General features: G+C 45.0%; 1 protein-coding gene across 2 annotated transcripts in view; it reads right to left on the bottom strand.

Moving 5' to 3' along the window:
* Positions 1 to 17018, bottom strand: part of SNX24 (sorting nexin 24) — a 156802-nt gene extending 139784 nt beyond the window's left edge. For both annotated transcript variants that reach the window (XR_006216439.1, XM_042982760.1), the window contains exon 1: positions 16943 to 17018. Coding sequence is in view for 1 of the 2 variants with exons in the window: in XM_042982760.1 (XP_042838694.1) it covers positions 16943 to 17002 (60 nt within the window). In the remaining variant the exon portion in view is untranslated. The remainder of the gene's footprint in view (positions 1 to 16942) is intronic.
* Positions 17019 to 17543: the final 525 nt, after the last annotated feature.

Below are 17543 nucleotides of genomic sequence, written 5' to 3'. Positions count from 1 at the left end.
TATTGATGAAGTGCGTCTTTCAATTTTAGAAGGAAGTGTGATGGTGAATCCTACCGTGGGGTGCCCAGATATTTGGTCAAACATTGTTGTCTGTGTTTCTGTGAAGTGGTTTTGGGTGAGATTAATATTTCAACCTACAGACTGAGCAAAGCAGATTGACCCCTATGATGGTTGGCCTAGGAGTGCCTGGATGGCTCAGTCGGTTAAGCGTCCAACTTCGGCTCACATCAGGATCTCACAGTCTGAATTCGAGCCCCACGTTGGGCTCTGTGCTGACAGCTCAGAGCCTGAAGCCCAATTTGGATTCTCAATCTCTCTCTCTCTCTCTCTCTCTCAAAAATAAATAAACATTTAAAAAAATTATAATGTGGTGGGCCTCCTTTGATTCTGGAGGCAACTTACTCTGAGTGTGTTATTCCAACCCCTTTACCAAATGACCCGAAGAGCTAATGCTTTCGACTAGGGTCCAGAACAAGAGAAGGATCTGCAAGAGGTCCACAGTGCTGTGCAAAGTGCTTTGCCACATGGGTCAATATGATCCACCAGATCCCACAGTGCATGAAGTGGCAGAAGCCGATAGGGATGTTGTTTTGAGCCTCTGGCAGGCCTCCACAAGTGAACGACAGCACAGGTCCTTAGGAAGTTAGAGCAAAACCCCGGCCATCCTCCATGAATAGCTACTTTCCTTTTGAGACAGAGTTCTTGGCTTGCTATTGCACCTTAGGAGGGACTGGAGGCTTGACATGAGACTACCAAGTTACCAGGCGATCTGAGCCGCCCTTCACGAAGTGGGTGTTATCTGACCCACCAAGCTATAAAGCTGGGCACAGCAACACTCGGTTACCAAATTAAAATGGCATATGCATGATCGAGCCCAAGCCGGTCCTGAAGGCACAAGTTATGTGAAGAAGTGCCCCTGGTCCCCACTCCTGCCGCACTAGCTTCCCTCTCCAGCCTGCACCTGTGGCCTCATGAGGAGTTCCCAGAATTAGTTGACAGAGGAAGGACCTGGTCGATGGAGGAGTCTGTACCATATGCAAGCACCTCCTGTGAATGTACACCTGGGCCATCTAGTCCCTCTCTGGGACAGCTAGGAAGGACAAGAGTCAAGGGAAACCCTCCCTGGGGGCAGATTTCAAGCAATGCACCTAGCAGTTCACTTGGCTGAAAAGGAGAAGCGGTCAGATGTGCGATTAGATACTGATGCATGGGCTACGGTCAATAGTTTGGCTGGATGGTCAGGGAAGTGCAAAGAACATGACTAGAAAACTGGCTCTGAGGAAAGGGGAAGATGAGGTTACCTTGACAGACCTCTCTGAATAGGCAGAAGAAGAAGAAGGAGGAGGCAACAAAGGAGTAGGAGGAGGAGGGGGAGGAAGAGAAAGGGAAGGGGAAGGGGAAGGGGAAGGGAGGGGGAGGAGGAACATGTGAAACTTTTTTGTGTCTCATGTGAACGCTCATCACTCGTGACTGCAGCAAAGGAGGATTTTAGCAATCAAGTAGATAGGATCACTTGTTCTGCAGATGCCAGTCAGGCTCTCTCCCCAGTCACTTCTGTCATTGCCCAATGGGCTCATAAAATGGCCATGGGGACAGGAATGTAGGTTATGCACGGGTTCAGCAACATGGACTTCCACTTTGTGAGTCCAGTCTGGGTATGACCACCACTGAGTGCCCAATCTGCCAACAGTAGAGGCCAGTTCTGCACCTCCAATCTGGCACCACAGGAGGAGGCTGATTACATTGGTTACACTTCCATTGTAGAAGGGACAGTGTCTGGTTCTCGCTGAAATAGACATTTATTCTGGATAAGGATTTGCCTTCCCTGTGTGCAATGCTTTTGCTACAACTACCATTCTTGGACTTACGGAATTCCTTATCCATGACCGTGGTATTCCACAGCACTGCTCTGATCAAGTGGCTCATTTCACAGTAAACAAAATGAGGCAGTGGGTCCATAAACATGGAATTCACTGGTATGATCATGTTCCCCACTGTCTTCAAGCAGGTGGCTGGAAAGAATGGTGGCATGGCCTTTTACACACTCAGTTACAGTGCCAGCTGGGCGGCAACACCTTGCAGGGTTGGGACAAAGTTCTCTAAGTGGCCGTATATGGCCTGAATCGGTGTCCAGTACCTGATGCTGTGTCCCCATAACCACAGTTCGCAGTTCTAGGAATCAAGGCATAGAAATGGGAGTGACATCACTCATTATTACCCCTAGGTGCCCAAAATTATTGCTTCCAGTCTCTGTGACTTTATGCTTTGTTGGCCTGGAGGTCTTAGTTCCACAAGGATGAATGCTTCCACAAGGAGACACAGCAATTCTACTGAACTGGAAGCTAAGACTGCCACATGGCCACTTTGAGCTCCTTGTGTCTCCGAATCAACAAGCAAGGGAGGGGATGACCGTGCTGGCTGGGGTGACTGATCCTGACTAGCAAGGGGAAAGGGGACCACAGTGGAGACAAGGAAGATCAAATGTAGGATAGGAGGAGATCCTTAATGGTGTCTCTTAGTAGTAAGATGCCCTGTGATTAAAGTCCATGGAAAGCTACAATGACTCAATTCAAAAAGGACTACTAATGGTCAGACCCCTCAGGAATAAAGATCTGAGTCACCCTACATGGTAAAGAACCACAACCAGCTGAGGTGTTCACTGAAGACAAAGGGAATACAGAGTGAGCAGCCAAAGAAAGTAGTTATAAATACCAGCCATGACCATGTGATAGGTCACAGAAATGAGGACTGGAATTGTCAAAATAGTCCCTCCTTATTTTGTCTTCAGTACGTTTATGTGCTCACCTATTAACATATGTAAAGCAGATATCTTTTTCTTCCCTCTCATCACTTTATCATGGAACATAAGAGGTAATGACTTCAGATTGCAGAATTTAAGGAGTGCTAACTTAACATCACAGTATTTAACTTAGGGGATATCAAGGAGAAGAGTACACATGATTCAGGATTCATCACCTCTTCGGGGTAAGGGGTTCACGTGTTTTCAGTTGCACACTAGAGAGTTGTATCTTGCTGGGCAGAACTACGACCTTGTCAGTGTTTTTATTTGTAGCCTAGGTATGGTGTGAGGAGATGTGCAGGCGTGTCCACGTGACAAAGGGTAGGTTTGTGATGGTTACTGTTATGTGTCAAGCTGACTGGGGCACAGGGCACCCAGATATTTGGTCACACATTTCAAACTGAGCACGTCCAAAATAGGATTTCTGATCTTTCCTCCAAAATCTGCTCAACCCAAATTCTTCATTTCAGTAGTCCTCCTATTGGGTCTTTTTTTCTCACACTCCAAATCCAATCCATCAGTGAATCCCACCGGCTCCATGAGCAGAAATCTACCCACAATGCAACCTTCTTCCACTATGTCTACTTATAGAACTGTTCTCAGCCATCATCATCTTTTACCCAGGAAAGTACAATAGCTTCTTAATTGAGCTTTGTGGCTACACCCAATACTCCTAGAGTCTGTACTCACCAAAATGAGAATGATCTTTTTTTTTTTTAATGTTTATTTATTTTTGACAGAGAGACAGAGCTTGAGGAGGGGAGGGGCAGAGAGCGGGGGCGGGGTAGGTGGGAGGGAAACACAGAATCCAAAGCTCCAGGCTCTGAGCTGTCAGCATAAATCCTGAGGCAGAGCTCAAACTCACAAACCGTGAGATCATGACCTGAGCCAAGTCAGACGCTCAACTGACTAAGCCACCTAGGTGCCACAATACTGATCCTTTTAAAACAACTCCTGTCACCACCACATAAGGACAGGGATTTCCATGTGTTTTCTTCATCGTGTCCTCAGCATCTCAAAGAGGGCCCGGCACATGGCTGGTGGCCAATACTTACTAAACCTCATTACTCCTGTTTCCCATCTCTTAAAGTAGAAGTCTTATCAGTGCCTACCGGGCCTACCAGCTCAGTCCTCGCCACCCGCCGGTCTACCTCACATTGTCCCTCTACCATATTACCTGTGGCCTCATCTCGGACCACCCTCTATTCTCTGATTCAGTCCAACTGCCCTGGACTCATTTCTATTCCTAAAACACAGGGGCACATTCCTAGCTCATGCCCTTGGTGCACGTGCTGTTCCCTCTGCCTGAAACACTCTTCCCCTAGATTACCTCATGACTCACCCCTCATCAACCTCCGGGCTCAGTTCTACTGTTACTCTCCCAGGGAGGGCTTCTCAGTACTCTTTACTCCCCTTCCCATGTATATTTGGATCAGTGGCACTTATCACTATCTGAGATATTATGTATAATGTACTTGTCAGGTCTATGTCTGACCCTCTCCACCCATCCAACTAGAATGTAAGCTCCTTGAGGGGACACTTCACTGCTCTGTTCACTGCTCTATCTCCAACAGGCAGATTAGTGGCCTAATCAATTAGTGGCCAATCAAGCCACACGGCTGGCTGTCAATAAACATTTGTTAAACAAACGATTAGTTGCCATATTTTCTTGACATTATAAACAATGTTACAAGGAATAGCTTCATGTGTCTACCTTTGTGCATTTGTGGGTAGAGACCAAAGAATGGGAAAGGTTAAGACTAAGAGTATACATTTTCTTTAATAAATATTGCCAAGGGGCGCCTGGGTGGCTCAGTCGGTTAAGCAGCCGACTTCAGCTCAGGTCATGATCTCGTGGTCCGTGAGTTCGAGCCCACGTCGGGCTCTGTGCTGACAGCTCAGAGCCCGGAGCCTGTTTCAGGTTCTGTATCTCCCTCTCTCTGACCCTCCCCCGTTCATGCTCTGTCTCTCCCTGTCTCAAAAATAAAATAAACGTTAAAAAAAAAAATTTAATAAATATTGCCAAATTGGCTTCCAAAATACATCTTCCCAGTTACAGTCTCACCAACAGGGTGTTAGAGAACCTGTCCCCCCTCAGCCCCATTCCCATCAGTACTGGTTTTTATCATTTTCATTTTACCTATTCATTTTTTTTTTTTTTTCAGTATGCTCTATGCCCAACATGGGACCTGAACTCACAACCCTGAGATCAAGAGTCACATGCTCTATCCACTGAGCCAGCCAGGAGTCCCTTGCCTATTCACTTTTTAAAAGTCTGTTTTACTTTGCTTTTCTTTAATTACTGGTGAGAGTGACTATCTTTGCATATGTTTCGGTCATTTTGTACCTCTGATGTCTTTATTCTCTTACAAACCAACCAAGCAACCAACCAACATGTTCATTATTTACAGCTGCTTCCAGGATAAAATTCTAAGTATCCACAGTCCCAGTAACCACTCAACCCAAACTCCAAACTCGTGTTCTACCCCCACTACCTACCCCTCCTTACTGACTCCCAGTACTTCCTACCCTTCACCACGTCCTGCCTGGAACCAGAACCGGAAATGATCTTCCCTTGCCCAAACTGGCAAACTTCCACTCATCCTTCCTGAGCAAGCATTCAGGTCAGTTACCCCTGAGCCCACAACACTAGTACAATGCCTGGGAGACCTAAGCACATAATACATAATCACGTGAATGAGTGTTTTCTCTACCTGCCTTGTGTAATCCTGACAGTAAGAACAATATCCATCCACTAGCAAGGTAGACAGAAGGGTGAGGGTGAAGAGGAGAGAGAAGCTTCTAGTTTCTCAAACAACTTCTAAATGCCTAAATGCAAAGAACTAAGGAAAGGAGGCTGGTAGGACTCAACTTACACACTGATTCTTCCCTCGAGTGAGAATTATAGGGTGAAAACCTAAGTCATTTGCCTTTTTAATAAAAATCAACAAGGGGACAATAGTTTATTTCAAATACCCACCCACCCAATACCTACTTCAAAAAGAAAGAAAGAAAGAAAGAAAGAAAGAAAGAAAGAAAGAAAGAAAGAAAGAAAGAGAAAAGCAACCACAAGGAACACTAGCATGTTTCAAACATGCCCAAACTAGTCATCAGCCATTGAGCCAGCAAATTACAAAGAGTGTATACTGAAATACCACTGCTTACCTATCAGATTGGCAAACACCCAAGGGCCTGACAACACATTCAGCTGGCAAGCTTGTGAGGAAACACATAATTTCATAAACTGCTATAGGAATGCAAAATAACACAATCCTTAAGGAAGGGGATTTGACAATGTCTAGCAAAATTAAATAGGCATGTACCTTTTGATCCAGTAACCCACTGCTAGGAATCTATCCTAAAGATGCCCTGACAAAAATACAAAAACTCATATGCACAAGGCTAATGACTGCGGCCAAAAATGGAAAACAACAGCTATTGAAAAGGAGGTGGCATCTTTAAATATGCCCGTGGGGGGGTGAACTACAGGTATATTGTTAGGTTAAAAGAAAAAAAAAAAAAAGCAGGTGGAAAAAAATGTTTTAATACACTACTGTTTAATTTTAGACCACAGTTTCATCTAAGGGTACAAAATGTACCTGTATTTGTTTATATTTTTTTAATGGAAAGATAAACAACTTTTTTTTTTTTAATGGTCATCAAAGGGAGAGGAAGAGAGCAGAATGAAGGGAACATAAAAAGAAGCCAGTTTCAGCAGATAAACCTAAGGCAGTACATACTTTACACAAGTATAAAACAAAATCAGTTTCTAAAAAAAAAAGCCCTAAGGTGGAGGCTGGGTGACACAGTCTGTTCAGCACCCGACTCTTGATCTCACAATGTATGTGTCTGAGCCCAGCATCCGGCTCTGTGCTGATGTGTATAATGTGAGACAAACTAAACTGCTAATCATGATATTCCAATTCCATCAAGTTCAGCATTTAAAGTACTGAGATTTTCGATGTGAGACAAAAGACACCACTGAAGATAAAAGATCAAGATAAAAATTCCTGTTGGCCTCAACTTAAAAAAATTCCTCTGCTGTGACCACCGAAGAGATCTCGAAACCTTCACAAATACCCTGTGCCCAGCTCATGGTCTCTAAATAGCATTTCTCAATACAAGCAACCAGAGGTCTTTAGGGAAAACCCTAATTCCAGAACTGGACCAGGAAAGGTAAAAGATGTACCTTGAATACCTTGTTAGGAAGCAAGGAAGTGATCAAAGACCACTAAGATTGTGTCAGTGACACAGCACCCAATTTGAAAATGCCAAACTTGAGGGTGGCTTAGTCGGTTAAGCATCTGACCGTGGCTCACTCGGGTCATGATCTCGCAGTTCGTGGGTTTGAGCCCTGCGTGGGGCTTGCTTCTGTCAGCACAAAGCCTGCTTTAGATTTTCTGGCCTGCGCTCCCTGTTCCACCCCCTCTCCAGCTCGTGCTCTCTCTCTCTCTCTCTCTCAAATAAATAAAATGTTACAAAGAAACCAAACTTGAAAGATGGCCAAAGAGGGGCAAAAAGTATATCAGAATCATAAATGCAAGGGACTACATTGTATCGAATATGCTAATATCCACAAATTCATAACAATACTAATTTTTTAAAGACAGCCTCTCTGAAAACCTTTAATTTGTGATCTTTGAGGCAGCCAACTTATGGTTTTGAAAAATAAATAATAAAAGAAAGAAGCAGGCATTTATCCTGCTTTTCCTGGAAAAACTACACCTCAGGGTAACCAAGTTACGAGGCAAAGTTTCTTTGTACACATGTATTCAAGTCAATAAATGAAGGAAGAACGATAAAATTAAACTATCAATACTTAGCAACCACTAAGGAATTAAGAGATCTAGGCAATGCTCTTCAAGGGCTGCTAGCATCACAAATCAAAGCTGAAAATGACCCAGCCTCTGCCTTTTCATGACGTAAGCAAATGAAAAAGGTATCATAGGGATGTAATCAGCAAAATTCAGTGGGGAAAACTCTATGGGACAAATGTCACAGTTTATACAACAAAATAATTGTAAAAGAAAAAAGAGAAAGAGAACAAGATGGTAAAAGAACTTAGAGATTAAGGGGCACCTGAGGGGCTCAGTCAGTTGAGTTTCCGACTCTTGGTTTCTGCTCAGGTCATGGTCTTAAGGCTTCGTGGGGTTCAAGCCCTGGTTGGGGCCTCCGTACTGACAGTAAGGAGACTGCTTGGGATTCTCTTTCTCTGCCCCTCCCCAACTTGCTCTGGGTACCCCTCAAAACAAACAAATTAAAAAAAAACAAACCCAGAACTGTTTAAAAGAGCCTACAGATTAAAAAAGATCAAGGACACATACTAAGCAATCACATGATATGGACCTAGTTTCAATCAAATTCAAACAAACTACATTAAAAAAAAGAACATGCTTGGGAAAATTAAGAAGATGTAAAAATGAATTGATACTTATAATAATAGAAGAATTGCTGCTTTTTTTCTTACTGTTCATTTCTAAAGTGTCTGATAATTATATTAGGATTATATTTTTAAAGGGGAATCTTCGTTTTTTAGACATACATGCTGGAAATACTCAGAGACAGGTCTGAGATTTGATTCACAATGAAAGAGGGGAGAATGTGAGGGGAAACGAAGCTGGCTGTAAGCTCATTATTTTAAAAGCTTAGTAAAGGCATCATTTTCTTCACTGCTCTATATGTTGGAATTTTTCATAACAAAAAAGGGAGGGGGGCAAGACAACAGGAAATTAAAACAGAAAAGGCACATTCAAAGCAAAATAACAGAAAATTGCATTGAAAATCTGAATAAGAACCTGGAAAACCAGCATAAGAATGCAAGGTGTGAGCCTGATGGCCCCAGTGTTTTGCACGGGTGCTGGGACTGGGGTAGAAAAGAGGAGGTGAGAAGCATGTATCTCTAGGCCCTCTAAAATATATCCTAATCACTTATGTAGCATCTTGGGGAAAAAAAAAAAACATAGGCAGTAAATAAGGCTAGAAAACAAAACCTGAATTGATCACACAGTTTGAAAGTTGTACTAAGAATATGAAATGAATCCATGGTGTTACTTCTGAAGTACTTCAGAGTATTTGCAAAGATTTTATTTTATATAGCAGATGACTATTTCTCCTGGACTTTTGTTTACATTATTCATTGACATTAAAGAGCTTAAAAAAAAAAAAAGTTAACTTCAAGGCAGTCCCTACTATTAAGAATAAATTATAAACATAGCTTGATACGTTATTCCTTGCACTTTGCAAGAATTATGTCATTTGAACCTCAAACCACTCTACAAGGTAGGTAGTAGTATTCTCTTTTACAGATGAGGAAAATAAAGCACAGGGGATGAAGTGACTTGTCCAATGTCAGACTTCAAACTAAATGTTAGAGGCAAAATTTGAATGCAGACAGCATGAGTCTCTAGCCTGAGCCTTTCACCGTTAGGCTGTGTCAGCCTCTGTCACAAACTGGTGGAAAAGAACAAGTAAGCTTTTTGACAAATGGTAAAAATTACACATAAAGCAACTAAAATAGCTAAAATTTGATTTGATCCATACAGGTTCGTTTCTAATGACACACACGCCTCATTTTTGAGACAGTGTGCTGTAATGTGGACTACTAACTTACTTTCACATCACATCAGACAAAACTAAATGCAACATGATATCCTGGATTGGACATTAGTGGAAAAACTGGTGAAATGCAAATAAAGTCTGGAGCTTAGTTAATAGTAATATACCAATGCTAGTTTCCTTGTTTTGACATTACCATGGTGATACAGGATGCTAACGAGGGAAACTGGGTGAGGAGTATACAGGTACTTGCATTTTCTAACTTTGCAACTTTGCTGTAAGTCTAAAATTATTTTACAATTAAAAGTTTATTTTAAAAAACACATATGGAGCGCCTGGATGACTCAGTCGGATGAGCGTCCGACTTCAGCTCAGGTCATGATCTATCTCACAGCTTGTGGGTTCAAGCCTCGCGTCTGGCTCTGTGCTGACAGCTCAGAGCCTGGAGCCTGCTTCAGATTCTGTGTCTCCCTCTCTCTCTGCCCCTCCCCCCATCTCAAAAATAAATAAATGTGCTTTTTTATTTTAATAAAAAAAAAATATAAATTACGGGGCACCTAGGTAGCTCAGTCAGTTGACAGACTCTTGATTTCGCTCAGGTCATGATTTCAGGGTGGTGGGATCGAGCCCCGAGTTGGGCAAAGCATGGAGCCCATTTGAGGTTCTCTCTCTCTGCTTGCACACTCTCTAAAATATTAGTATACTAAAATAAAATTTAAAAATATATAAATTACAAAATGAAAACTATTAAAAAAAAAAAAGATTAAAATGTATTTCTAGCCCAAGGAAAATAAACTTCTGTCCCCAAATTTCTAAGCACCATACTTGCAGAATTCAATCCTCTTGTGCCCTATTTTGATTCTTAAGGTAGTGTTGTGTTGGCTAACGTTCAAGAATATTTTCACAATTGTATATCCTGTCTTTAAGGGTAAGGAACATACCCTACCCGTGCCTGGTTTAATTATGCAGCACATATTTAATGTTTGCTGATGCTGTGAATTTATGGGCATGAGGCACTGTGGCGGCTATGTCCTTGTTACACAGAAGCCTCCTTCATCATAGATGCTTATAATGAGTGACTTTGAGATACTGTGGTGGACGTCGTGGTCTCACTGTCCTTCTGACCTTCTCCCACTGCCGTGCCTACTGGGTTAGGTGGCAGGAAGGGGACTGACCTCATTCCCAGCTCCAGAAAGGCCTATTATTTTAAATCCATCTACTTAATGTAGCCTTGCCACGGTGATTGGTCCAGGTGGCTGTGGTCTCAGCCAATCAGCTCACAGAGCTCCCCCGACAACAGGATTGGTTGAAAACCAACTGGGACTAATAGGATATGAAAGGAGAGGTATTTGTTCCGAGATTCTGGGAGGAAAGTGCCCATATCCTGAAGGAACGCCCTGGCTTCCTCTGGAATTCAAGCACATACAATTTTTTTTTTTTTTTTTTTTTAATCTGCAACTTGTTCCTTTCCGTCACCAGGTGAAAGCAGAGAGGAGGGCCACTCCTGAATAGCCAGATGCCCTCATTCAACTTCTTCTCATTTTCACAAACACAAAATGGCAATAAAAATATTTCCTGCAGGGGGCGCCTGGGTGGCGCAGTCGGTTAAGCGTCCGACTTCAGCCAGGTCACGATCTCGCGGTCCGTGAGTTCGAGACCCGCGTCAGGCTCTGGGATGATGGCTCGGAGCCTGAAGCCTGTTTCCGATTCTGTGTCTCCCTCTCTCTCTGCCCCTCCCCCGTTCATGCTCTGTCTCTCTCTGTCCCAAAAATAAAATAAAAAACGTTGGGAAAAAAAATTAAAAAAAAAAAAAAATTTCCTGCAGATCACTGTTAATTCCAAGGCAATACCTGCTTTGGGGTTACGCTAAAAAACAACAAAAAGAATTGAGAACTGGAATGATATTAAGGTGTCGATAATTGTGTGACAATACTGACATTTTGGTTATAGGTTTTTTGTTGTTTTTTTTTTAAGTCTTTACTTGTTGGATATCCTAAGTGAAATGGTTACAGGTGAAATTATAGCTTAGATTTGTTTTAAAATATTCCAGAATTTTAAAAAAATGAAAAATAAGGGGCGACAAATGAAGTAATAATTTAAAATATTGAAAGTGAGTAATGAGTAAATGATTCCTCATGTTGTTCTATTTTTTGTATTTTAATCCATAAAGTATTCTAAAATTTTTTAACGTTTATTTTTGAGAGAGTGTGCATGCGCAAGTGGGGGAGGGGCAGAGAGAGGGAGAACCAGAAACAGAAGCAGGCTCCAGGATCCTAGCTGTCAGCCCAGAGCCCTACATGGGGCTTGAACTCACAAGCCGTGAGATCGTGACCTGAGCCGAAGTTGGGCATTTAACCGACTGAGCCACCCAGGCGTCCATCTAACAATTTTTTAATGTTTATTCATCTTTGAGATGAATTTGAGAGAGAGAGAGAGATAGCACAAGTGACAGAGGAGCAGAGAGGGAGGGAGACATAGAATCTGAAGCAGGCTCCAGGCTCTGAGCTGTCAGCACAGAGCCTGATGTGGGGCTTGAACCTACAAACCGCGAGATCATGAGCTGAGCTGAAGTCGAACGCTTAACTGAGTACCCGGATGCCCCTATTCCATAAAGTATTAAAACAATAATGTTCCGTACACATATCTCAACATTATGATCATGTATGTATGAAGCTGCCCTATGTAGTAAAAAAAAAACAAAAACAAAAAAAAAACAAAAAACAAAACAAAAAAAAAAACATGATACATCAGGTACATCAGTGAGAGTCCAGAATCCAAGAAAAAGATTTGTATAACCACAACACAGACACACATAACACAGTCACATATAGTTAAAGCAAACTCGAAAAACCATCTAATTCAATGCCTTTTTTCACAGCTATAAACAATGAAATCTAATACATTCAACTTTTGTGTTGCTACCTAGGTAGCAATTCTGGTGTTGCTACTTTTACCGACAACATATCTGAAACCTGAAAACAGTAGCCTACACGGTCCCCCACCCCGCCCCCGGGGACCTGCTTACCACCACAACCAACGAACTGTCCTCCATCCTTACAAGACCACTCAGCCACCGCCAGCACCCTCCTTGCGGTAAAGCACCTACCGTTCTCTCTCTTCCCACCCCTTTGCTTCCTTCCCCCTCCTCCCTCAGGATGCAGTGCTGAGACGTCTTTGCTCGGGCAGACTCTAGGAGTTTACTTTCAGTCCACCATCTTTCTTCCCTCCACATGCTCTTCCTGGGAAGAGCATCAACTTTGATACTTTTTAATCTTTTGGGCTGAACGACCACCTAGAGCGGTATTTCTAGCCCAGACCTCTATCCTGAGCTCCAAAACTAAGCAGCCTCATCAATCACAAAAACCTCAATACGTCCGGCCCCAAATGAAATTTCCTCCTTGCTTCTGCTCTGATTTGGTCAACAGCAACGGCATCCACGGGAGTCACCACTGTTGCCTCACGTCCAGTCGCCAGGCCCTGGAGATTGGCGTTTTCCCCTTTCCCTTCCCAGATGCCTTCAGTTCAGGCTCTCACCCTCTCTCCTTTCTGGTCCTTCTGCTAGCATTCCTTAAATGATTAATGCTCCAGGGTGCTCTTTCTAAATGCAAAGCTCATCATCCTGTATTTACTTCCTTCCTAAAAATCCTCCAACGACTTCCCAAAGTCCGGAGCTGAAGTCCACAGTTCTTTACAGCTCTCAAGGCTACCGAGCTGGTCTTTCCCCACCTCTCTCGAGGGTCAGGAGTCACCCTGCAGAATCCCTGCTGCTCCTAGAAACTCCAGTCTGCACCCAGACCCCCACCCACCCAGTGAGCTGCTTCATGCCTCATAATCACTGTTCTTCTGGTGTTCCTCTCCTATTAGAAGACTCAATCACTCGTTATTTACTCAGCGCACATGTACTGAATTCTGACTATGTGATAGGCCCTGTACTGGAATACAGCTGTGGAGACGGACACTGAGTCTTAAAAAGTGTAGAGACTTGCAGGGGAACAGCCAGCCAACAAATAAGCTATGATGAAGTACTACTTGAGTGCATGTGAATTTTGTTAGAATATCCTCTCGGGCTTCTTTATAAACTTAAATGATTTACAAGCGCCCCTCCTCCCAGCTTGTTTGTTTAAATCGGGGAGCTTAAAATGCCTTGCCCTTAAGATGAGATTTTTGCCCTGCAATTCCTCCTTCTAGACTTCACAATGTCAGCAAAAACCTCACCTGATTTCTAAAGTCAGCGTTCCTAAGCAGCAACACTCCCCCCCCCCCCGCTGGCCCCATCCCCGCACACCACCCTAAGACAGAGCACAAGTGCCCTGTCCCTCTGCCCCACGAACACCAGGGTACCCTAGCCCTTTCCTACCTTGTCCCTCCCGGCTGAGAGTCCCTAAGGAACAACACCCCTGCACCTTTCAATTCCCCTCTCGACATCATGCAAGCCCACAGTAAATGTTTAAGTGCTCAAAGGGCAAAATTTCACTCTTTAAAGGTAAATTACCTTGTACATGGAGCATAAGTTTGTATACTTTTTTTTTTAACGTTTTATTTTATTTTATTTTTTATTTTTGGGACAGAGAGAGACAGAGCATGAATGGGGGAGGGGCAGAGAGAGAGGGAGACACAGAATTGGAAGCAGGCTCCAGGCTCTGAGCCATCAGCCCAGAGCCTGACCCAGAGCCTGACGCGGGGCTCGAACTCACGGACCGCGAGATCGTGACCTGAGCCGAAGTCGGTCGCTTAACCAACTGAGCCACCCAGGCGCCCCTACTTTTTTTTTTTTAAATAACAATGGAGAAATATCTATAAAAACTTTAAACAGCCCAGAAGTACCACTTCTAGTTAAGGTTCTAGGTAGATTCTAGTAGTAGGCATAAAAAAAAAGCATGTATGGGAATTTCTCAGGCCAACATTTGACACAGGTGCTAAAAATTAGAAGCAAATGTCCAAGCACCTGGGTGGCTCAGGTGGTTAAGTGTCCCACTCTTGTTATCAGCTCAGGTCATGACCTCATGGTTCATGAGTTCGAGCCCCTGTATGGCATCAGGCTCCATGCTGACAGTGTGAAGCCTGCTTGGGATTCTCTCTCTGTCTCTCTCTGTCTCTCTCTCTCTCTCAAAATAAACATTTTAAAAAATGTTTTAATAATTAGAAGCAAATGCCAGTCGCCATGAACAAGAGATCTGGGTAAACAAATGATGGAGTATTCCTTAAGAGGAAGATCCTTTGCTAGTAGCTACGAGGAGACAGACCTATCCATATCGGCACAGAAAGATATCCATGTTGTAGGATGAATCTTACAACTTATTCTAAGGGGGAAAATGCATCATGTTTTCAGGGCAAACAGAAAAGTCTCTAAGACAACACCCCCACGTTTTATGTCTTTAGGGCAAGGGATTAGAAGCAAGGAGATAGAACCACACTTTGCTACAATGAACCTCGTATCACTGAATTTGTTTGAGCACACTATTTCTTAAATTTAAAACAGACATAATCACTAGAGTAAAAAGATGTGCTTTACTCCGAAGTATCCATTATTTCACAAGTTTCTTGTTGAGCAACCTGCGATCGTATTTTTAAATTCTGAGGGTTTGTTAAAGGCGAAATATTATCCGCTGCTAAATTCCCAGGACCTAGAATACAGACAGGGAGCAGGCATTCAGTTAATATTTGCTAAATGAGTAACTGCTGAGCAGTTACAAAATAGCTGCTCAGAGGGAACAAAGTATCCAATAGCTGCTTCCTAGACTCATAGAGGGAGAAAAAAAAATCACTTGCAGTGGTATCTTAACAATATGGTTACCAGTCTAAATGAGATGGGATTTTTGTAAAAAGTTAACTTTTAAAAAGCACGCCAACTGTCATCACATAGGCAACCTTCACACTGCCAAGTTGACCAAGAAACGGGCTCCTTCCAAATCGATTTAATTCACAACCTGGCACATGCCTGGTAGTAATACAAGTCAGGAAAAGGTATTTGAAAACAGTGTGGGAAAACACAGATGCAGTAAGAGAAAAGAATCGCTAATGGCCAAAAAGCCTTAATGTTGATTTGAAAGTGCTTCTTTGGGGAAGTAACTAACTTTAGTTTGGATTACTGAGACCGCCTTCATCTAAAAATGACCAAACAACCAGGCTATGATCTTCAGATCCTAAAGAATGTCCCCAAGATGGTAAGCCCTCCATGACTGTTGATGCTGGCGGGGGAAGTGACCTATCTGGAAGAATTAAAGACAACCCAGGTTTCAAGGCTTTAAGGAAAAGGGTTTGCATACGTTCAAGCTTAAATTCAATCTCCCACCCACCCCCGCCCTTTTTAAGTAAAATAGACAATATTTAACCAAATGTCAATTCATTGTAAAGACTTATTTATATAAATAATGGCCAAACAGATCTCAGCTCTGCCCTCCCCCACCCTCCCCAGTTGTAGTTTCCTCCCCAAAAGAAGGCACTCTGAATACTTCTTTTGGGACACCTGAACTCAGAGGTCTACTTAATCCTAAAAGCCCACATACTCCCTGCTTTTTTTTTTTAATCACTGCTCTTAATTCTCAAAATTCCCTTGAGAGGTAGATTTAATCCTCCCTATGAAAACACACAAGGTTCCAAATAGGCTGTCACCAAAACCCAGGAATGTTTAGAGGAGAGAAAGGTTCAAACCCTTGCCTGCCGAATGAAAGTCACTGGTGTTTAGCAAGTGAGTGAGTTAGAGCTGAATAATGTGATCACTCCTTTCAGGCTGCCCTCAGCAATCTTCTCTGCCTACCTGCTCTTTAACAACTGGAAATAAAATTCTTTTCAAGGTCCAACCAGCATGAGGAATTTCTCCCTTTAGCAATGATGGTCTAGATAAAGGTGCCTACGTTCACTGGGAAATCAACCACCCACAGTTTACTTACTGAACTCGTTGCCCAAAGGTCCCAGGCCCTCCCTCACCCTCCCGACACACTCTTCCACGCCTGAGATGAGGGGGCCTGTTTCTCAGTTCTCAGGGATCAGTCTCAGGTACGGAACAGGTGCTCAGAAAGTACCTGATGATGCCATCTCAAGGCACTGCAGAACGAGGAGAGGGGGGAAAAAAAAAACAAAAACTTTGGAGGCCATCTAAAAGCAACACACGTGCTCACTCGGGCTTTAATAAATCTCTACAAATGATTTTTTTTTAATTAGCATGTTCTCCATCTGAATGGACCCACGGAACTTGGAAACGGACATCAACCCGCCGCGAAGCCACTCCTGTCTGGGCGGAGAGGGGGCAGCCGTGCCAGACACGAACGCAGCCCACCCCGGGCTGCAGAGGGCGAGCGGCGGGGAGAATGGCGAGCGCGGCGCACGAGGGCTGGACTCCCCGCGCTCCTGCCCCGAGGCCCGGAGCGGGGCCGGGAGGGGGAAGGGAGCGAATCGGGGCCGTCGCGCCGCGGAGGGGGCCCCGTCGCCCTGACAACCGCGCCGAGGCGCAGCCCAGCCTCAGGCCCGAGGGAAGGGAGGGCAGCCCGGGGACCCCCCGCGCAGGGCGGGCGGCGGCCGGGGGCACCACCGCGCTCAGCAGCCGCGGGCCCCGCTCGGGGGCCCTGTCCGGCCGCGGCCCGCGCCTACCGTGTATCCCCGCTCCAGGTCGCTCTCCTCGTAGCGAAAGGACGGGATGTAGACCTCCATGGCCGCGCCAGCCGGCCGGCGGAGGGCGAGCGGGGGGCGGGCTCGCGGCCGCAGCTCCGCCCCCGGCCGAGCGCCCCGCCTCCCTGCCCTGCACCCCCAGGACCCACAGGCTGCGCGGCCCGGCCGGGAGCCGCCGCCGTAGCCGCCGCCGCCCCCCGCGCACCACTGGCGCGCCGCGCTCATGGGGGCACGGGGCAGGGAGCTGGGGGCCCCCCGCGGCGGAGGGCGCGGGGCTCTGGGCTCCCGGGTCCGGGCCCGCAGGGCGGCGGAGCGGAGCTGGGCCCGGAGGAGGCGGGGCCTGCAAACCTGTGAGTCTGCAGAAAAGGGGTGTGCGCGCCTCCGCGCCAGGCGCCGGGACCGGGCCGCACCCGGGCGCTCCCTGTCCTTCGGGCGCCCGCCCGCGCTGTGTCTGCAGTTCCCGAGACGCCACCCGAGCGGATGGCGGGACCGCGGGCGACAGAAAAGCATGGAGCTCCTGGGTTTGGTTTCGGATGCTTGGGTTTTCGTTTTTAACTCTCGGCTGGCAGGAACAGCAGCGAAC

The sequence above is a fragment of the Panthera tigris genome, chromosome A1 (genome assembly GCF_018350195.1).
Source record: "Panthera tigris isolate Pti1 chromosome A1, P.tigris_Pti1_mat1.1, whole genome shotgun sequence".
Lineage (NCBI taxonomy): Eukaryota > Metazoa > Chordata > Mammalia > Carnivora > Felidae > Panthera > Panthera tigris.
Note: the sequence above shows the minus strand (reverse complement) of the source record. Positions and strands in the feature narration are given on the sequence as shown.